Genomic DNA, 21,888 nt, shown 5'->3' with positions numbered 1-21,888 from the left:
AACACACTATTGAGTTCCAGCTTTACCGATGGAGGGCGCCACGAACTTGTAAGTTATTTTCAGCCAGGTGTCCGGATAGTTTTGATCACACAGTGTATATTGCCCGTAAGGACTGCGGCTATAAGATTTGAGAAACTAGGGCTCATACGGAGGGGTATAGACAAACGTTTCTCCCTCGCTCTATTTGCCAATGAAACAGGAAAGGAAATGAGTAGTAGCGGTACAGGATACCCCCCGCCCCGCACCGTACGGTAGCTTGTGGAGTATCTATGTAGATAAACCTTGTCTCACCTTTTCAAATGACCAGAGGACCATGAAAAATCGTGGTGAATTCAGTGTAATTATTGTCTTTGAATAAATGTCTCATTAGTATTCGTTTCACTGCGTATTTCATTCAGTTATCTTCTGTACTATACGGTGGCAATTATTTCTATTTATGGTCCAACTGCACAGCTACTGCCATTTCGTCGCTGTTATCGATACATTTAAATAAATTTCCCTTGGCTATTACCCAGCAATTTACAATATTTATATTATAAATACAATCAGTTATATACATCCAGAAATAAATATACTATTTTATCCACTACATATTAAATATAGTGTCTGTAATAGAAGTAGAGTACAGATTATCAGCAAATATTAAATGGCGAAAAATTCTGGATAGTGCAGAAGGTATTTTATATGCATTTTCGATGTTACAAGTTGTCTGCTTAAAATGTACCTCTGTTAGAGACGAAATTTTGAAGGCTACGTATAGCGCCATCACCTGTCGGAACGTCATGAAAGTACAGGGGCTGAAGCAGGGATATTCCACGATGCCCCACAACGAATTCCACATTCTTTTCGACCGAAACTGGCCAAGAAATGGTATTGCATTTCTAACTGAACGCCCCTCATATAAGGCTTCTGAGCCAGCCGGACTGGCCGAGCGGTTCTAGGCACTACAGTCTGGAACTGCTCGACCGCTGCGGTCGCAGGGTCGAATCCTGCCTCGGGCATGGATGTGTGTGATGTCCTTAGGTTAGTTAGGTTGAAGTAGTTCTAAGTTCTAGGGGACTGATGACCTCAGCAGTTAAGTCCCATAGTGCTCAGAGCCATTTTTTTTTAGGCTTCCGATCGTAATTATGTGGAGACACTCTGGAGACTGGCCCTGCCGCGTGTTTCCGTCTCTGCAGATAAATGTGTGCCGTGCCTAATGGCGACAAAAGTATTGGTAATTACGCCCAGCAAGAGTACTGGTAATTATAAGTAGATAAGACTTAATCCGTGCGTTGTTTCTATATCAGATGGAAAGCGCGATACAACCGATAGCTGGAGGTTGACCATCGAACAGGAATTGCTAGAATTTACGTGGGACATGGGCGCTATAAGCAACCGCTGGAATTGGCTATATCTGTGAGCGAGAGTGTGTGTTGCTTGTGGGTTAATTTCCATTCTTGAGAAACACGTCACTCGGATTTGGTGGGAGACAGCCTTCGTACTGCGTTTGCTGTTTAGTAACTACAGAAACCACGGGCAAAATGGTATGACTGAGGAGTATGGAGTTGTTTGGTGAGCACCTAACGTGTAGACTGAACGATATGCTATTCGGAGCTATCCGCTGCGCCATGGGATTCTTCCTTATGTGTTTTAAGGCTGAATTAACCTCGGCGTTATTGAAATGGAAGTTTACGGATCCCCTTAACTTCAGTTGGAATTTTATATGCCACTATTATTCCTTTCTATTGGCTTTGAGCTCTGTTGATTTTTTTATAAGTATTGTGTGAGTTGCTGCTGAACTCTATTGTATACTCAGCGTAAATGCAAGTTCAGTTTTCCTGCCTTACATGGAGACATGAGCGTTATCGTTCGAATTTTTCAAAAAATGGCTATGAGCACTATGGGACTTAACTTCTGAGGTCATCAGTCCCCTAGAACTTAGAATTACTTCAACCTAACTAACCATGCCCGAGGTAGGATTCGAACCTGCGACCGTGGCAGATTTTTCGCTCAAGAACGAAAGAAACTGGTACACCTCCCTAATATCGTGTAGGGCCGCTGCGAACACGCAGAAGTGCCACAGCGCGACGTGGCATGGACTCAACTAATGTCTGAAGTAGTGCTGGAAGGAACTGACACCATGAATCCTGCAGGGCTGTCCATAAATTCCTAAGAGTACGAGGGGGTGGAGATCTCTTCAGAACAGCACATTGCAAGACATGCCAGATATGCTCAATAATGTTCATGTCTGGTGAGTTTGGCAGCCAGCAGAAGTGTTTAAACTCATAAGAGTGTTCCTGGAGCCTCTCTGTAGCAGTTCTGGACGTGTGGGTGTCGATTGTCCTGATGGAATTTCCCGAGTCCGTCGGAATGCCCAATGGACGTGAATGGATGCAGGTGATCAGACAGGATGCTTACGTACGTGTCACCTGTCAGTGTCGTGTCTAGACGTATCAGGGGTCCCGTATCACTTCAATTGCAGACGCCTCAGCCATTACAGAGCCTCCACCACCTTGAACAGTCCCCTGCTGACTTGCAGGTTCCATGGATTCATGAGCTTGTCTCCATACCCGTGTATGTCGAATCGCTCGATACAATTTCAAACGAGACTCGTCCGACCAGCAACATGTTTCCAGTCAACAGTCCAACGTCGGTGTTGACAGGCCCAGGCGAGGCGCAAACCTCTGTGTCGTGCAGTGATCAAGGATACACGAGTGGGCCTTCAGTTCCGAAAGCCCATATGGATGATGTTCCGTTGAATGTTTCTCACGCTGACACTTGTTGATGGCCCAGCATTGAAATCTGGAGCAATTTGTGAACGGGTTGCACTTCTGCCACGTTGAACAATTCTCTTCAGCCGTCGTTGGTCCCGTTGTTGTAGGATGTTTTACCGGCCGCAATGATGGCAGAGATCTGATGTTTTACCGGATTTCTGATATTCACGATATACTCGTGAAATGGTTGTACAGGAAAATCGCCACTTCATCGCTTCCTCGGAGATGCTGGGTCCCATCGCTCGTGCGCCGACTATAACAGCACGTTCAAACTCACTTGAATCTTGATAACCTGCCATCTAGCAGCAGTAACCGATCTAACTGCGCCAGTTGCCGATCACAGCGCCGTATTCTCCCTATATACATATCTCTGTATTTGAATACGTATGCCTACACCAGTTTCTTTGGAGCTTCAGTGTATTTATACACTCTTATGTTATTGGTCTCAGTACTCTCAATTTAAAAACAAGCTATGGAGATTGATTGAGGTTTCTGTCTGTCCATGTTACAAATATTCCTGCCTATCGCGCGCGAGCTCGGTTTGTAACTTATCAGTATCATTTGTGCTAGCTTTGGTACTGAGGGTTAAGATTACTGCTTGCTGTTGAAACCAATTAGACATTGTTTTTTATATTTTATTTACACATCTTTTATCGTTGCCCATTTCCTTCGCAATGTTGCTTTATAGTGCACCATTGCCTGTTCTGATCTGATAACAAAATGTTATTAATTTCAGATTTATTATCGTGAAACATTCGATAATTGAAATGTTGTTCTCGATGTTTTTGTTCACACTGTGCTTTGACCACGGTAATCTATGTAGAAACAAAACTATCGGAGTGGCATGAAAATCAACGGTTTGATGTTTCGAGTTAAACTGCTCAGTTTCTGGTTGTAAAATAGTATTGTTCATATGCTTCCATTGAGATTTCTCAGGCTTGGCGTGTTAAAGAAATACATAATATCTACTTGGTGTGTGCTTTTAAAAATAAAGTTGTCCAGTCTGGTTTAGAAGTTATGTTTTTGTGATATGACATACCACTCCAAATTTGTCGCTTGCTACAGTATATCACTTATTTGGTCAAAAAATGAATCGCACACTTTTGTAATAATATGAAGCACGGAAGGAGTTAATATGTTTAATTTAAAGGGAAGTGTAAATTATCACAGTCAGAGCGTTTGTTGGCGGGAGGAGTGTGGCGGAAGAGGTGCTGCAGTGGGTCTACAAAAGCTATAGCGCGGCGCCAGCCCGCCGTAGCCCCAGCAGAAGGCCTTATACAAGAACTAAGTGTGGCCACGCACAGACACTGACTCACTTGACTGCCTTCTCTCAGGCGTCAAGTCAAATTATGAGCTGTTCCTGCAATTGACACCTGGAGCTACAATAATTAGGGGGACATACCTATGTTAGTCTCGGCTATAAAGATGTCTGTCGTTTGCTGCACTATATTTGTGAACGAGACCAGCAGAGACTTGAAAAATCTTTTAACTAAGTACAAAGACTTTCTGGGAGACGTTCAAAGAATTTAGGGATGGTTCATTTAAATATCTAGTGATGTTTATCAAATATTCCTCCTTGCAAAAAAAATGTGAATCTCCCAGAAGACACGGCCAAATGTCAATGTAATTTTTACATTTACACTGGCTACTATGTAAATATTTAGAGCTGCAATTCTCTGTGACAGGTAAAATGGGCGCCAGAATGCATTAATGCTGTTCAAGTTTAGTGCAGTTACCACATCTGATAAGGTATGATGTGTCACATCATTACCACCTCACAGGCGTCATAGCAATCAAGTTTCCGTGAGATGCCAACAGCAGTCGTGGGGGATCCAGTGGACCGATTGGAGTATGCTCACCGAGTTATGTTTCTAGTAGTTCAGTACTGCCAGCACCCCTCGGCGCCACAATATATACACTACTGGCCATTAAAATTGCTACACCACGAAGATGACGTGCTGCAGTCGCGAAATTTAACCGACAGGAATGCTATGATATGCAAATGATCAGCTTTTCAGAGCATTCACACAAGGTTGGCGCCGGTGGCGACACCTACAACGTGCACACATGAGGAAAGTTTCCAACCGATTTCTAATACACAAACAGCAGTTGACCGGCGTTGCCAGGTGAAACGTTGTTGTGATGCCTCGTGTAAGGAGGACAAATGCGTACCATCACGTTTCCGACTTTGATAAAGGTCGGATTGTAGCCTATCGCGATTGCGGTTTATCGTATCGCGACATTGCTGCTCGCGTTGGTCGAGATCCAATGACTATTAGCAGAATACGGAATCGGTGGGTTCAGGAGGATAATACGGAATGCCGTGCTGGATCTAAACGTCCTCGTATCACTAGCAGTCGAGGTGACAGGCATCTTATCCGCATGGCTGTAACGGATCGTGCATCCGCGTCTCGATCCCTGAGTCAACAGATGGGGACGTTTGCAAGACAACAACCATCTGCACGAACAGTTCGACGACGTCTGCAGCAATCGGAGACCATGGCTGCAGTTACCCTTGACGCTGCATCACAGACAGGAGCGCCTGCGATGGTGTATTCAATGACGAACCTGGGTGCACGAATAGCAAAATGTCATTTTTTCGGATTAATCCACGTTCTGTTTACAGCATCATGATAGTCGCATCCGTGTTTGACGACATCGCGGTGAATACACATTGGAAGCGTCTATTCGTCATCGCCATACTGGCATATCACCCGGCGTGATGGTACGGAGTGTCATTGGCTACACTTCTCTGTCACCTCTTGTTCGCATTGACGGCACTTTGAACAGTGGACGTTACATTTCAGATGTGTTACGATCCGTGGCTCTACCCTTCATTCGATCCCAGCGAAACCATACATTTCAGCAGCATAATGCACGACCGCATGTTGCAGGTCCTGTACAGGCCTCTCTGGATACAGAAAATGTTCGACTGCTGCCCTGGCCAGCACATTCTCCAGATCTCTCACCAACTGAAAACGTCTGGTCAATGGGGATCGAGCAACTGGCTCGTCACAATACCCCAGTCAATACTCTTGATGAACTGTGGTATCGTGTTGAAGCTGCATGGGCGGCTATACCTGTACACGCCATCCAAGCTCTGTTTGACTATGCCCAGGCGTATCAAAGCCGTTATTATGGCCAGAGGTGGTTGTTCTGGGTACTGATTTCCCAGGATCTATGAACCCAAATTGCGTGAAAATGTAATCACATGTCAGTTCCAGTATAATATATTTGTCCAATAAATACCCATTTATCATCTGCATTTTTTCTTGGTGTAGCAATTTTAATGGCCCGTAGTGTAAGACAGCCGGCGGCAGCTGAGCAGCCCATTCACATTCGGAATCCCATCGCTACGTGAAACTACAGACGCCACCTAGTTGCGGCTCTGTCACCCTCGTTGTTGCTGTTGTAATAGCTGAACTCTGTTTCTTGCCGCATCACTTATAATAAATCTTCATGTCCTTGGAGAAGTACAAGTAAACGTTAGTTCCGAGAACATACCTTCACCGAAGAGTCAAGCAGTATATTGCTCCCTCCTACGTATATCTCGGGAAGAGACCATGAGGATAAAATCAGAGCCATTAGAGCCCACACAGAAGCTTACCGGCAATCCTTTCCACGAACAATACGAGACTAGAATAGAAGGGAGAACCGATAGAGGTACTCAGGGTACCCTCCGCCACACACCGTCAGGTGGATTGCTGAGTATGGGTGTAGATGTAGATGTGGATTTATTGTCTTAACTTGTTCGCTAATCATTTACGCTCCTGTCCAGCTTTCCTGAGATGACGTTACGACACTACTGTGTAGCACAGCTACCCTTACTGTTGTGTAAGCAGTCGTACACATGTGTAAGGGGGTGTGAACAGCGTCATATGTTATGTGGCCATTGCGAAGGATGCAGAGATGCCACGTACTCGTGGGAGACAGCGTTGCCAGGTCATAACAGAGTCTGAAAGGGGTCACATTGTGGGTCTCTACCAGTAGACTGAATTGTGCAATATCTAGATTTCCGGGGCATTTGGATGTGAAAGCAGCCGAGTATTGCACTGCATGGAAACCTCAGGGCAGGCAAACTCATTGTCAAGATTCCATTCGACCAGATCTGACCACCCCAAGACAGGATTGCCATATTGTGTACCAGTAGCCCCTACACATCTGAGCCTGTCATTTGAAAGTAATGGACTCCATACAAAATTCTGTATCATCCCACAGCATGTGTCAGACTAGCAGCAGCCAGATTAGGGAATTACCGTGGCACAGGTAGGCTGCCGTTATCACCACAGCATAGAATGGCTGCGTCTGGAGAGATTCTGTGGCAAGGAACTGTGACTGCTGACCAGTGAATGGCGTCACATTGTATTCAGCGATGAATCGCGGTTCTGCAGTTCCCCTCACAGTCATCGTCGGGCAGTATGTCGGCGACCTGCTCAGAGGCCATTCTTCCAGCGTTATGGAAAGGCACAGTGGAGTTACAACTGGCGTCATGGTGTGGGGACGCATAGTGGATGACTTAAGGTCATGGCTCTTAGTGACTGACTGCACTCTGACGTGACAACTGTAAGTCACTGACGCCCTGTGACCTCAGGTGTTTCTCCACATATGGTAGTGTCCTGGTCCCACTTAACAGGACAATGCTCGTCCACGCCTGGTAGGTGTCTGTACGAGCTGCTTGCGTGCTGATGTGCTACTCTCATTGCCAGTAAGACATTCAAATGAGCCTTCGACAGAAAATGTGTGGGAACAGCTCAGATGTCAGTTCCATCCCAGTGCCAGTATCCGGCATATCAAGGATCAGTCGTGTGCAGTGCTCTCAAAGTGAATGAAGAAGGGTCTGTCACAAGAAGAAATGAGTAATAAAAAATATGTTCGCAAAACAGTTTGTCGCACCAAAATCATGTGTTTAAAAATCAAGGCAGGTGTTAACTCGCTGATAAAATTCATATTTACATCGTTTAGTTTGTAGATGACAAGCTATCAATGCAGAACACCATAGAGGCAGTCCTGCTAAACCGTATAATGTAAAATTAACGTAAGAACAGAAACTAAAGAAAACTGTCTTTAGGCCCCATTTTGTTAGCTCAGTTACAACCTAAAATATGTTCACATTTTACAGTGTTTCAATAAACAAAAATCCACTGATGATGGCACAAAGGTGCCGAAACATGTTTCGGTTACAAGAAAAAGCAGTCCAATAATTTAACTACAAATGCACTAAAAATACAACAGCTGCATATCCAAAAAATGAAATCGTTTAATGTATTTGAGATGACTGTAATTTAAAGTTAAATTAAATAAGAAAAAAACACTTAGTATCATTTTTACAAGTGAATCAGCAAATTAGATGAGTTGCAACATCCATTCTGCAACGAGTATTCTACAATGTTTGTCAGTTTTCCAATATATTGCCTGAAGCACCTGTAAGTTATTGTCACACCTGAAGTCACACGTGATAATTACATACTTCTTCACACACAAGACAGTTTGTGTCTATTTATTAATAAAAGATATAAATTTCCTGTGTGAGTCTGACCACTGAGTTGTTTCCCCCCTGTATGGCAGCACGTGGGTCTGCCCCTGAAAACTCGGGGTAGGCTGATTGTAGGAAGCTAGGAGGAGCAGGTGAGGTAGAACACTTGGTACTGCAAATAAAAGTGGTTTTACTATGTAGTTCACTTCGGCTGAGATGAACACGTAGGTGAGAAGCCGTACACCAAGTTACAAACGCTCGCCCGCTATGAAATAGAAAAAATTGCTTGGTCGTCTACTCAGAATCAAATGGGCTGAATCTGGAGCGGAGCTCGTAGAGCTGCACAGCACCGGCTAGGGGGCGCTGTCGTCGGTGTCGGTGTCGTAGTGCCAATCTAGCAGAGCGCACCTACATTGTGGCATCGTAGCTATTGATACCACAACCATCCCCCCTGAAACAGCACACCATCGTTGACTAGGGCTTCTGACGGTGGGTGGAGGGACCCAGGGGCTGCGCAACTGAGCGGGTGGACAGCAGAACTGCTGGGGCGCGCTGGCCACTCGGGTCCCCAAATTGCTCGCAAGGGGGGGGGGGGGGGGGGCGAGGAAAACGCCCCGTGGAAAACCTGCCCAGGCCGCGCACCACCACTGGGTATGCTCAGATGAGGAGGCGGAGCAACGACCTCCATCGGCGGCGGCGGCGGCGGCAGCGGCGTGACGGCAGCCTCAGCGTTCATAAGTTCAGGCACCGGGGAGCAACGCGGCGACGGCGACGGCGACGGCGACGGCGACGGCGACGGCGGAAGCGCCGTCTCAGTCGTGGACTGAGGCGGCGGAAGCCGCGAAGCCTCCAATTCTGTCGGAAAACAACCAGAAGCAGAAAACCAAGGACAGCACAAACGGATCTAGTTCCGGTGTCGCTTGACAGTGCCGGAGGGAACAGAAATGACTAAGGCATGGCCAAGCTGGCGAAGAATGTGCCCCTGCTCCCAGCGCTGCCTGCCAGAGAAAACGCGATGGAACAGCAAATCATGTGGCGCCAAGCCAGAGTGAGACGAAGCAGTGGGAGCGCGCGGCGGCGGGTGCAATAGCTGCAGGAGCGGCCGATGGGCGCGGCCATGTAGCAATTCCGTTGGGGAACGGGTGCCGCGTGGTTGGGAGCGATATGAAGCAAGGAAAATCCACAGCGCGCGCTCGCGAGAGTGAGTGGCGCGAAACTTGGTCATCTGCGACTTAAATGTATGCAGAAAACGTTCAGCCTCATCCTTCAACTGGGGGTGCAACGGGGCTGAGGTCAGATGGCGAATGCCATTAGCAGCAGAGAACTTCTCAAACTCTGAGGACATGAATTGTGGGCCTGAATAGTACTGGCAGATGTAGTAGAAGACATAGGCACAACAAAAGGAAAATTTCTGTACGCATCAATGACTATCAACCAGCGGGTGTCGCAGAAAGGACGTACAAAATCAATATGAATGTGCTGCCAAGGCGCAGTATGGGTCGGGCATGCAAAGAAGTGCTGAAGGGGAGCAGATTGATGCTCCACACAAGAGCGACAATTAGCAAGCAAACTCTCAATTTGTTTATCAATGCCGACCGAAGTGCAGTGACAATGCGCTAATTGCTTTGTCCGCACTATACCCCAATGACCAGCATGCAGCAATCGGAGGATTTCCGATTGCAGCGAACGAGGTACAACCACACGAGACTGATCATTGTCAGTTCGTAAGAAGATAACACCATGGTGTACAGGCAAGTTGTAACGTTGCACAAAGTAACGTCGAACAAGTGGATCACGAATCTGTGTAGCAGATGGAGGCCATTGAGTACGAATATACTGCAAAAGAATCTGCAAAGAAGCATCAGCAGCTGTCGTGGAAGCAATGCAATGAAAATCCACAGGAAAACCATCAGCTAATTCCTTATCTTGCGAATCAATAAACATGCAGGACAATACGGAAGAATCAAACAATTCGTCAGGACCGATAGCAGGACCGATAGGTAGACAAGACATAGCATCGGCATTGCCATGCTGGGCTGTAGGCTGAAACAATATTTTGTAATTGTAGTTAGACAAAAACGAAGACCAACGTTGCAATTTTTGTGCAGTACGGGCTGGAACTGGTTTTGACGGGTGAAACGACTTCAAAGGCTATTGGTCGGTGACCAAATAGAACTTGCGGCTGTACAAATAATCATGAAACTTTGTTACTACATATAAAATAGCTAAAGCTTCTTTCTCGATTTGAGAATAGTCTTGCTCGGCAGAACTGAGCAACTTAGACGCAAAAGCGATCGGGCGATCGACAGAATTAATGCAGTGTGAGAGAACCGCTCCGATGCCGTGGGAAGATGCATCGACAGCCAAAACAACTTGTTTGGAGGAATCGAACGGAACCAAACAGCGATCACTCAAGGCAGATTTAAGCTTTTGAGAAGCAGCATCACATTCCAAAGACCAAAGAAAAGGAACGTTCTTACGCCAAAGGCGATGCAAAGGCGCTGCAATCTACGCTGCATTTGGTGTAAACCGAATGTAATATGTAATTTTTCGCAACACAGACTGAAGTTTTTTCAAGTTCCTGGGTGCTGGCAAGTCTCTAATCACACGGAGATGTGACAGCAAGGGGAGGATACTCTGCCCGTTAATCATATGTCCTAAATACTGAATCTCAGTTTGAAAAAATTTGCACTTGTCTCTGTTACACTTAAGTCCTGCCTGCAAAAGTACAGTAAATAAGGCACGCAAATTCTGCAAATGTTCATCAGGGGTCCGACCTGATACAACTATATCTTCCAGATAATTGGAACAACCAGGGACAGTGGCACACAACTGCTGCAAATAAGACTGAAAAATAGCAGGAGCCGAAGCACAACCGAACGGAAGGCGGCGAAACTTGAACAATCCAAGACTGGTGTTGATCACAAAATAGCGCTGCGACTGTTTGTCGAGCAGAATCTGAAAGTATGTGTCCCACAAGTCAATCGTGCAAAAGAATTTTCTCGCACCAAGCTTATCAAAAATGTCTTCAGGATGCGGTAAGGGAAAGGTAGCTACCACTGTCTGGGGATTTCCTGTAGATTTAAAGCCAGCACAAATACAGTGACAACCGTTTGGTTTCTTCACACGCACTAGGTGAAGCCTATGGCGAAGCAGAAACTGGTTCAATAACACCACTGTGTGACGGTACAAACCCCCAATTACTAGATGAACAGGTGGAGTATGCAAGAATCGCTTTGTGGAGAGCGAGCGAACTACATGGTGCGCGATTCGCGGAAGCGCGTGGTGCGCCCGCTCGAGATTTGCAACGGTCGCCGGGTGGCCACGTAGCCTGCAGCTTGGGGCATTGTTTGGTTTTTCGCGGATTACGCGAAAACTATGTAACTTTCGGTGAAGAGCGATGCCGCAGTGGATTGTGGTCAGCAATATGCACCTTCTGAAAGATCGATCTTTATTTCAAGTCACGAGACGCAAAAGTTATAGTAACCTCAAAATAGAAAATTCCTGGCAGATTAAAACTGTGTGCCCGACCGAGACTCGAACTCGGGACCTTTGCCTTTCGCGGGCAAGTGCTCTACCATCTGAGCTACCGAAGCACGACTCACGCCCTGTACTCACAGCTTTACTTCTGCCAGTACCTCGTCTCCTACCTTCCAAACTTTACAGAAGCTCTCTTAATCTGCCAGGAAGTTTCATATCAGCGCACACTCCGCTGCAAAGTGAAAATCTCATTCTGGGAACCTCAAAATTGGTGAATAAAACGTTCAAATGTGTGCGAAATCTTATGGGACTTAACTGCTAAGGTCATAAGTACCTAAGCTTACACACCACTTAACCTAAATTATCCTAAGGACAAACACACACACCCATGCCCGAGGGAGGACTTGAACCTCCGCATGGACCAGCCGTACAGTCTATGACATGAAGCGCCTGAGACCGCTCGGCTAATCCCGCGCGGCAAATCTCTTAATACCACGAATACTGAAAGATTAATAAAAATAGTAAATAACTTACAGGGATGAGCGAGCACTCAAAAATGTTTCGTCATAGCGGAACGAGTGCCGTAGTCATATGTTAAGGTTCATATATAATTAAGCCCGTGAAGAGCAATAAACAAAGTTTGAGGGAAAAGTCTATAAAATTCAATAGAAAATTCATGCCGTAAAGAACGGCACTATATAATATTTTGGGTGGCATCACGCGTATTTTAAACTAGTTAAGTTATACTATATACTTAACTTGCAATAGTTTTCATTGTTTGCAAATTATTAACATTTATCGCCCATAATTAATTATTATAGATATGAAGATTGAGCAGCGCAATGTGTAGATCGCTATAGATTACGTCTAAAAACGGTGGTATATGCAGTTCTATGTTAAAACTTTGCAGCACAGATGTCAAACATTTGCGCTAAATGGCGAAATTTTGCAAAAACTAAAACTTGATTTATGGGCGATAGAATAATCCTAGAAATTAATGTAACATAGTAAATAAGATGTACTTTTAAGCGCGGTTCCGATGGTGCACTTATTTCTGTCGAAGGATGTATGTATGGAACCGCGCGACCGATATGGTCGCAGGTTCGAATCCTGCCTCGGGCATGGATGTGTGTGATGTCCTTAGGTTAGTTAGGTTTAAGTGGTTCTAAGTTCTAGAGGACTGATGACCTCAGAAGTTAAATCCCATAGTGCTCAGAGCCATTTGAATCATTTTGAAGGCTGTATGTATCAAAATTTGTAATCTTAACTGGTGAGACTGGTACTTAAATAACCAGTGGTTTGGACATGCGAGCCTATATAAGCGAGCAGCCACCTTGGCCAGGGGTCAGTCGGTGAGTCGTTTTGGAGAGTGGGTGACGAGCAAGCCTCACTGGAGGTGGGCCCAGGGGGTCGTTTGAGAATTCTTTTTCGCGCCGATTTATTTCGACAAAGAGTATTGTTTAATAGTGCAAGTGTGCAAGCAAATATTTGGTGAACTGGAAATGCTACGATTATTTGTGTGAGTGCGATTTACGAGGTATACATCGTCGTAAGTGAACATGCGGCGAACTGTGATTACGCGCCAAAACTGCTAGAACAAAGAGGACAGTGGGACTTGTGGTTCTGTTCGTATTATTTGAATAAATTTCGTTTATAGCAGCCTACATTATTGCTATTGGGGGCTCGAAGTCAAATTATTATTAAAGTAAAACTGTAAACTGTCTCACTAGTTCTAATTTCATTGTGTGAAAGAAAAGGACAACGCCAATAAATAGTGATTGAACTGTGTTATGAAAAACATTTTAGTATTATAATCGCCTAATTCTTGTTCCCTAGCATAAACTGTACTTATGTGTGAGTGAATAATTAATTAAAGAACTATAACAAATGCGCAGGTGTGGAAGTGTGCTAATGCACCAAGTGTGGAAATCATCCCCTGAGACATACGTGAGAGCCAAAATTTGCAACAACATTTTTTTAACCAACATTTGTATATGCACATTTCATGTGAAAATTCCGCAACCGCACTTCTTTATTTACCGTCCCGTCGCTACTGTCTTGCAATTGCGTAAGTTCAGCAGCTATGGCGTCGCGCAGTGTGTGCGGTACCAGGAGTGAGCGCCAGAAAATAGGCATGGCATTGTCTTTTAACTACAACATGTGCTGCGAAGTCTGTGGCACAACCAAGGCCATCAGAAAAGAGTTCAGCAAAATCATCGCAAAGTGCAGAAACACTGTCTGCATGGTCACTAGCGTTGATGCAAAGTACATTGTCTCGAATCACGAGGCCAAAAATGTTCATATCATCACTAGAGCAGAGCACATGCAAAGATACCGTACGTGTCATTGCACTATATGTGGCTTGCAAACTACAGACGCCGAGCACTGATTTCCTGTCCAGTAAATGCAGTCAGTGTGGAATGTGAACGACGAAGCGGGAGCAAGCCAAGCAAGTCATACGTCGATCTGTTCAGTAAAAAAACCGACGCACCAGTGTCCAGGTGCATACGAACAGAACGTCCACAAATGCTCAAAGTCACAGAAAGTTTCCTCGCATTGCGCTGAATGAGAGAGGAAGTCTGGCAAAACTTGATTCACACGACGAGCTGTAGAAGTACGTGAAGCAGAAGGCTTTGAATAAATGGCATTACGCCCATAGGCTGATGTGAATGATGATCACGGTGATTTCCATTGCAAAGACGGGTTTTTAAATTTGAGGATTTGCTCGCGGATGCGGTGACTCACCACATTCTGTGCAATAGCATCTCTAATCATTATATCCGCAAATGAGCGTCCACATGAGCAATTAATGTTACAATCACAAGTTAGTCCCTGAAGTCCGCTAACCAAGATTTATTGGACTGAGTAGGGCCACGCCGGAGACGAAAGAATTTGTAGCATGCAGCTACCACATTGACACTATGACGGAAGTGGGAATTCAAAGCGTCAATCACTTCGTCGTAAGTCGAAGTTTCTAGGTGGGTGGTGGGAAACAATTTCACGAGCACACGGTATAACACAACATGCGCGTTGGCAATGAAAAAGGCAAGCCACTCTATACCTGGTAAATTGTATGCTGCGAAGTAAGCCTCGAGCTGGGCGATGTATTCTGGCCAGTGTTCAACGTCGTGATTGAAGGCACGAAATGGTGGCGCCGTTGGCGACGGCGTCGGTACAGGCAGTGGCGTCAGAGGCGCCGACGTAGCTCCAGTTTGTAGTGTGACCAGTCCTTTTATGGCAGCAAGCAACTGCGTCATTTGCTGAGCCTGAAAACGTACAAGATCGGACAGTAAAGCCTGTTCCTGTGGCGAAGCCATGTTCTACACAAATGAAAGACTTATACCGAAAGGTTGGAACGCACATTCACTCACACGTGGATAGCACAAAAAAGATAAAGCAGTGCCAAGCTAAAAAAAAAAAAAAAATAGGAGAGGGGAAAAAAATTTTTAGTCCTTGCTCGTCGCCACTTCTTGTATCCCGCCCGGATGGTGGCGCATGGGTCTGCTCCTGAAAACTGACGGTAGGCCGATTGTAGGAAGTTAGGAGGAGCAGGTGAGGTAGAACACTTAGTACTGCAAATAAAAGTGGTTCTACTATGTACTTAACTTTGGCCGAGATGAGCACATAGGTGAAAAGCCGTTCATAAAGTTACCAACGCTCGCCCACTATGAAATAGAAACAATGTTGCTTGGTCGTCTACTCGGAATCAAATGGCCTGCATTTAGAGCGGAGTTCGTAGAGCTGTACAACGCCGGCTAGAGGGCGCTGTCGTCGGTGTCGTAGTGCCAACCTCGCAGAGCGCACCTACATTGTGGTATCGTAGCTATCGACATCACACTGAGAATATTTTGTAAATAAAACAGTCTCGATCGTTATTAACATATTCCTTATTTAGTATGCCATTTTGACTACTTCTGTAATCAGATATCACCAATTAAGATTAGAAAAACATAAAGAGTGACACATGTTTGTTACACAAAAGAAGGTAGAAAAGATGAAGAGTTAAAAAGTTAAAACATTCAAAAATATTTTTAAAAGTGCACTCACTATAAACTTAGAACTTGCAGAACAAGGTGTAGTATCGATAAACCTATCCACAATCAAGGCGTCATCTAACAGTTGGCTCAAACTTTTGCACAAATATGTAAGTTCTAGCTGCCAGATAGCACTACGAAGGGGGCTGTTGCTTTCAAATTTTATTGTATTACTTACATTTCGCTCTCTCTTCATACTTACAGATAGATAGGTAGATTTTAAAATATAAACAATCAGAGTCAGATTATAAAATACAATTCAAATAATATCAGGTTTTCAGACGGCATATGCACATCACTTCTACACAAACAGATCGTTGTGTATGGACAGGAGATTTGCGCAGATACGTAATCTGCGCAAACCTTGACGTTGGAATCTGAGTTTTGAGGAAAATGGCTCAAATCTGTGGGCACCAGTCACGTGTGCACACATAAATCGTAGTGTGTGGACGAAAGGTCGCAGCAAATGCTGCGCGCAAAATGTTTTGAGTCGACTATTTATTCAGTCTGTTGTTTCTTTTTTGTGTGTGCACAGTGAATTTTGAAGTGGCAAATATACTTTAGTGTTCTGGACAGTTCATTGCAGAATTTATTTATAGGACTTAACGCATATTAGTAGAAAACTAGGAGCAGGAAGTACGCTTCGAGGTAAGATGGCAGAATGTACTGAGTTTCAAACACGTCTAAAATATAAAAATATTATCTGTAATTTGTCACAACAGATATACATTATGGGATAGAGATATTTTATTTCGTCAAGACATGGCAGAATATACTGAGTGTCAAACATGTCTAAAATATATTGTCTGTAACTTCTCACAACAGATATATATTACAGGATAGAGATATTTTACTTACCTTCAAGATTTCCTTCTTCAGGACAGTGCAAATAGCTTTCCTTGTGTTACCTATGATTTCGTTGAATTCTTGTTTCGGAATTTCAGCCAAAAATTACATGTCCTTCTGTTTCTTTCTGATGCAAGAAATCGTAATGTCAATTTCAGCTGCTCACGTGGAGAAGTTGCTCTTCTCATACAAGTATTTTTTCCTTGGTGTATGCTCGGTTTACACTAGCAAGTTATTGCAGCAATTTACTTGCACGGAGGAACTTGCTGCGCGATTTGCGAATGTAAACATATCGCCAAGTCGACTTGCGACTGTAGCAATTTATTGCGGAAGTGACTTGTTGCACGTTTTCCGCTTCCAGTGTGAACACCACGCAAGAAGTATCTGCAAGTAACTTGCCGCTTTTAGCATTTATTTCTATTTCCTGCAAGTAGGGAACGCAAGTTATAGTAAGTATGTTGTCTGCATAACATTAATATTTAACATTTTACTTAATGTGGTGACTTAATTTTATGCAACCATCTTACGTATTATATGCAAACAAATTTCAGAAATGGAGGAGAAACGGGAATGGATGAAGCAGGGTACAGAACATTTTATTGAAGCCGTGGAGAGCTACCCCGAAATACGGAACGTGCATAACCGAGACTTTAAGGATAGAGTGAAGAAGATGAGCGCTTTAAATGAAATCTCGTCGATATTCGACACATCTATAAAAGAAGTACATAGGAAGTAGCATAACTTGAAGACACAACCCCTTTACCACCTGCATCCACTCACTTGTTGTTTTAAGAGTCTAGAAAAAGATGATGTGTAATTATGAAGTGTTCTATTTACTTAGCTTTTCACTTTCCATTTTATGAGCATTAGAAAAAAAAACATTTTTATAAGCATATCAGTCTGTAAAATGCAGTTTATTTCAATAAAAATTTGATTTCATTGTTGGGTTTTCACATACCTTGAAATAATTTTCCCTTTTCAAGATGTTAAAAAAGGCTCTACATACATCGGGTACGATCAGAGAAATCGTGCAGACGGGAATATGAAACAAGTACATTAGGGACTTGTATGAGTCTCCTACAAAGAAAAGATTTCAAAATTCAAACTTTTTTGGTTGTATGTTTCACATAAATAAATGAAATGCCTATTTTATTCGTAGCTCACCAGTAGCTATAAATCATAGAGCGACTAGCAAACGTTCCTTTGCTAAAATAGCAGTACCGAAGTTTATGTCTCGTTTTGATATGACGGGCGCTAGTAACATCAACAAATACTGAGGATCTTTTGAGGACATTCTGCAAAAGTATCCATGCCCTCGATACTAAGTTCTTGCAAAAGGTTATTACAGGCACCACTTTGCGATCTTCTTATTATCTACTCTATAACCAAAATACTCCTCTTTTTCTTTTCCACGTTTTTCATTACAATTACAAGAGCTGCAGCATATCTCACCCGCCTACTTGTCATTTTACACCTCGGCTGACACTCGTAGTGGTACTGAAAGCATATGTAAACAGTATCAGCAAGTTGTTGACGCAAGTTTCTTGCCAAAGAACTTGCGGAAGAATCTTGCTTAATTCTTGCGCTGATGTGTAAACAGCAGCTAGCAATAACTTGCAACAATAACTTCTGCAAGCGACTTGCTAGTGTAAACCCAGCTTAAGATGGGCTATATGTCTGTTTGTTGAATTTTGTGTGCATTTTTTTTTTTTTTTTTGCAACACATTTGCGAAATAAACTTAGAGGTTGTGAGAGCGTAGTCGCTTGTCGCCAAAAATTCTTTCATAGACCGACAGATGGCGGGCCAGCGGTAGATGGAAACTTGTGTGGTGTCGGCATACTACATTTTCAGTGATCGCATGCACAGACTTTTCTGCATATATTGTGGCAGACAGTTTAGGACGTTATGCCGTGTACATTTTAGTTCATTGTAGATTCTGAAACACTGTGTTTCTTTCTTTTTGACGAACAGTAAATGAAATCAGATTTTATTCTACTTCAAAGAATTGTTGTGTACCGTCTCATGGATACGGTTTCGCAAATACGTGAAATAATCTAGACTTGTAATATCTTTGACTGTGGTATAGAGGTTTGTTTATTAATCGCTGACTGCGTATGATCAATGTTACGTGAAAATGGCTACCATACCAAGAACTCATGAAGGTAAAAAAATTAAAGTTTTATTATACCTGTGAAATTACTTTATTGAAATATTTGTTATACTTTTATTGAATTTTAAAATTTTGTACAACTCAACACTCTCCAAACTGTGAATTTCGAACAGATGACCTTTGTGTTTACTTTTGTGTAAATATTGCTATAGAATGATCTATTGTGCAACAGTTAATGAGATCCCCATAAATATATGTTGTAGCTTTTGTCACTTTGTCTCCCTGAGTTAATTTGCGGTGTTTGGTATTTTCATTTCACGGTACAAAATTACCGTAAATGTAAGTTTTGATTAGACTTTGATATGGTCTTCAGTATACAAACAAAACAGTGCACAATTTCTGTTTGACCTAGGAAGTTTCAAAAATGTTTACCATATCTACGACTTATAACCGTCGTTCTTGTTATTTCTTATAGCCTTGACGATACTATGTTTTTAACATCTTTTGTCGTTTGCAGATATTGAAGCTCAAATTCGCGACATACAAGCCAGAAAGAAGGACTTAAACGAGGAAGTCAATGAAAAGGATCGTGTTGGATTAGGAGAAAGCGGATACTATGATCGTGACATATACGATGGAGGCGGCAGTAAATTTGACGGATACGTCACATCAATTGCTGCAAATGATGAAGTTGAGGTATTTGAAATACAAACCTGGAATATTTATTTCTTACGTTCGGTGATAAATTTTGAGTTGACAACCGCATTGCTTTTAATAACGTTAACCTTTTGTGATGTAAATGTTTATTTTTTGTATCCATGTTTACAGGACGAGGACTATGACGTAGTATCCTTCAGCCAAAATAAAAGAGCAGGCTACACAGCCCCAGCTGCTCTTCTTAATGATGTTGCTCAGGTAAGTTTAGTCTGTGAATAGGACATATTTGAATGACCTTTATTGTGTACTTTGCTAACAGAAGTGATGGTACAGTATTAAAAAAGAAGAAAATAAATGTGTGCAGTTGTAAGCTTAGGAAGTGACAGTTTAGGAAGCCGCATAAACGCCTCAACTGGAAAGATGATTTTCTTACAAACATGTCCTCCACTGTTCCCAACTTTGTTCCTTGCAAAGATTTCTGGCCATACTTGTGGCAAATCTCATAGAGCCGATTCTATAAATGCTGCTCACTGGAGATCAGTTTTGACCTTGGTTCACAAATTTGCTGTGTTGTGTAACACTAATTTGAACAAGTTGCAGAGTAGTTCTAAATGAATGGAAAATATGTTTGGCAACACTGGTGATTCATCTGTCCATCAACATTATAATTGTACTTATAGGTTGGAGGTTTTGTGTTTTGAAGATGGTGGAAAATAAATGAAGAAACTTCTCATACTTCTGCAGAGCCAAGAGAAATCTAAATAGTCAAATATCCATAAAGTAAACAAATAGAAACAATGTACTTCTCGGCACTTAAGCTCTTGAGCACAATGCTGTGTGGACGAAAGTTTTGTTAGCTCCATGATTTTAAAGCTGCTGTTATTCAGTGGCAAAGAATCTGTCAACAGAAAGTGGCAGTGCTATACATTTTCATGTGCACTTAGGGAGAGTTGTCATCAACACAAAGGTTTGTTTGACCAGTGATGTATTTTTTGGAGGTGATATACTCTTCCGTTCCTCAGATGTCCATCCTGATATATATGCACCAATAGTTTAAGTTGGACTGCAAACCATAATGCAGTTCAGCATTTTGCCAATTAATGTTGCCAGAGGAAAAATGTGGCTGGAGGGGAGAGGACCATGTGGGATCAAACTCTAGGCATTTGGCACATAACCATTGAGCCACTGGTACACAATTTTATTTCATTAACAACAGATAAACATGACTTTGCTAATAGAGTACATATTGTGATGGCTGTGCTGATTTATCCACATGTCTGTCAGTCAAAGTGCGTGCAGTTGTCATTGCTAATTAAGCACATGTAGGAGTTTAGTAGTTCGATTATTACCCTCATGTAACCAGTGACATGCCTGGAATTTAATATGAATTGTGTAGTTTCTGCTGTTCAATCGTAAGGAGATTTTTTTGTAAGTGATGTTGGTTGGAATATAATAGTCAGTCACCTCCCTCCCCGCCCCCCCCCCCCCTCCTGTCCCCCACTCCCCCCCCCCTTTCCAAAATCTTCTGAACAGTGATAGGCAGATCTGTTCACAACATGAAACTCGTTCTTCTTTTGTAATGACACTATTCTGGGCTAAGAATAGCGAAGCAGAGTGGAGCAAAGTAGGGGCAATGGTGTCAGTTCACTGGTGCCTTGAGATGCAACAGCTTTGCATTTCCATACTACCTTTTTGTACTCCCTATTAACATGCAGTATTGAATTTGCATTACACGATCTGTGTTGCTTAAAGAACACACTCCTGTGTAGAAAATGATACTGTTTTCATATTATGTTTGTGTCTCAACAAAAGCAACAGGACTTGCATTGTCTTTTACAACAATCAGTGTAAGTCATGTTTAATTGGCTTATTCAATGCAAACAGGGTGCTCAAATGGTCTAAACCCTTCTTGTAAATACGATAACATGAAAGTAATATAAGCATAAACTGCTCTAAGTATTTACTGATCACTTTAACGTGCATGCAGTTTTCCGCACTTGGGCAAAGCGGTATTCCTTAACAGTGGGATGATATTTATTACAGATGTTAGAGATCAGAAATGTGTTCCGTATAACTGCTTTAAACTAGGCAGCAGAGCCTATGACATCATCACTGTTTTCTCGGAAACCTGACTTGAGTCTCTGGCAGTGTCCAGTTATAACTATAATCCTGTCACTTGAGTTTTGTCAGGTATATGATGAACTCCACCAGCAAAGAAAGCACAAGTATCAAAGTTCATAGCTACAAGCCTGCTGTTTGCCCATAAACACAAGTTGCCGTGACTTCTACATAAATAGTGCTCTTCTTGGTCACATAGATATAACAACAATGTTGCTGTGTACTTCTGCTTTCATTTGACTGAGCACATATGTTCTCTCATGGGGGGGGGGGGGGGAGGTGGAATAAACAAGAATATAATCATTTTGTTTTCATTGGAGGAGCTTTGTATGTTTTTCATCTGGAGGGTGGACAACAGCATTGAACTTTTTCCAGGCAGTAGACTTTCTCTAATGGAGCACATTTGCAATTGT

General features: G+C 43.1%; 1 protein-coding gene and 1 long non-coding RNA gene across 2 annotated transcripts in view; one reads left to right on the top strand and one right to left on the bottom strand.

The window, feature by feature from the left end:
• Window positions 1–9,003: 9,003 nt before the first annotated feature.
• On the bottom strand, window positions 9,004–16,941 carry LOC124607251. The gene is made up of 3 exons (XR_006978793.1): window positions 16,602–16,941; window positions 14,771–14,975; window positions 9,004–9,084 (listed from the first exon to the last, which is right to left on the bottom strand). It is a non-coding gene; the product is annotated as an uncharacterized LOC124607251 (long non-coding RNA).
• Window positions 16,942–18,604: 1,663 nt separating this feature from the next.
• The window catches only part of LOC124605101 (splicing factor 3B subunit 1), a 64,442-nt gene continuing 61,158 nt past the window's right edge, over window positions 18,605–21,888 (top strand). Inside the window, exons 1-3 of the mRNA XM_047136550.1 lie at window positions 18,605–18,752; window positions 19,218–19,396; window positions 19,529–19,615. Of these exons, the coding sequence (XP_046992506.1) occupies window positions 18,725–18,752; window positions 19,218–19,396; window positions 19,529–19,615 (294 nt within the window). The 5' untranslated portion in view covers window positions 18,605–18,724. The remainder of the gene's footprint in view (window positions 18,753–19,217; window positions 19,397–19,528; window positions 19,616–21,888) is intronic.

Source organism: Schistocerca americana, chromosome 3, assembly GCF_021461395.2.
Source record: "Schistocerca americana isolate TAMUIC-IGC-003095 chromosome 3, iqSchAmer2.1, whole genome shotgun sequence".
In the NCBI taxonomy this organism is placed as follows: Eukaryota; Metazoa; Arthropoda; class Insecta; order Orthoptera; family Acrididae; genus Schistocerca; species Schistocerca americana.
Note: the sequence above shows the minus strand (reverse complement) of the source record. Positions and strands in the feature narration are given on the sequence as shown.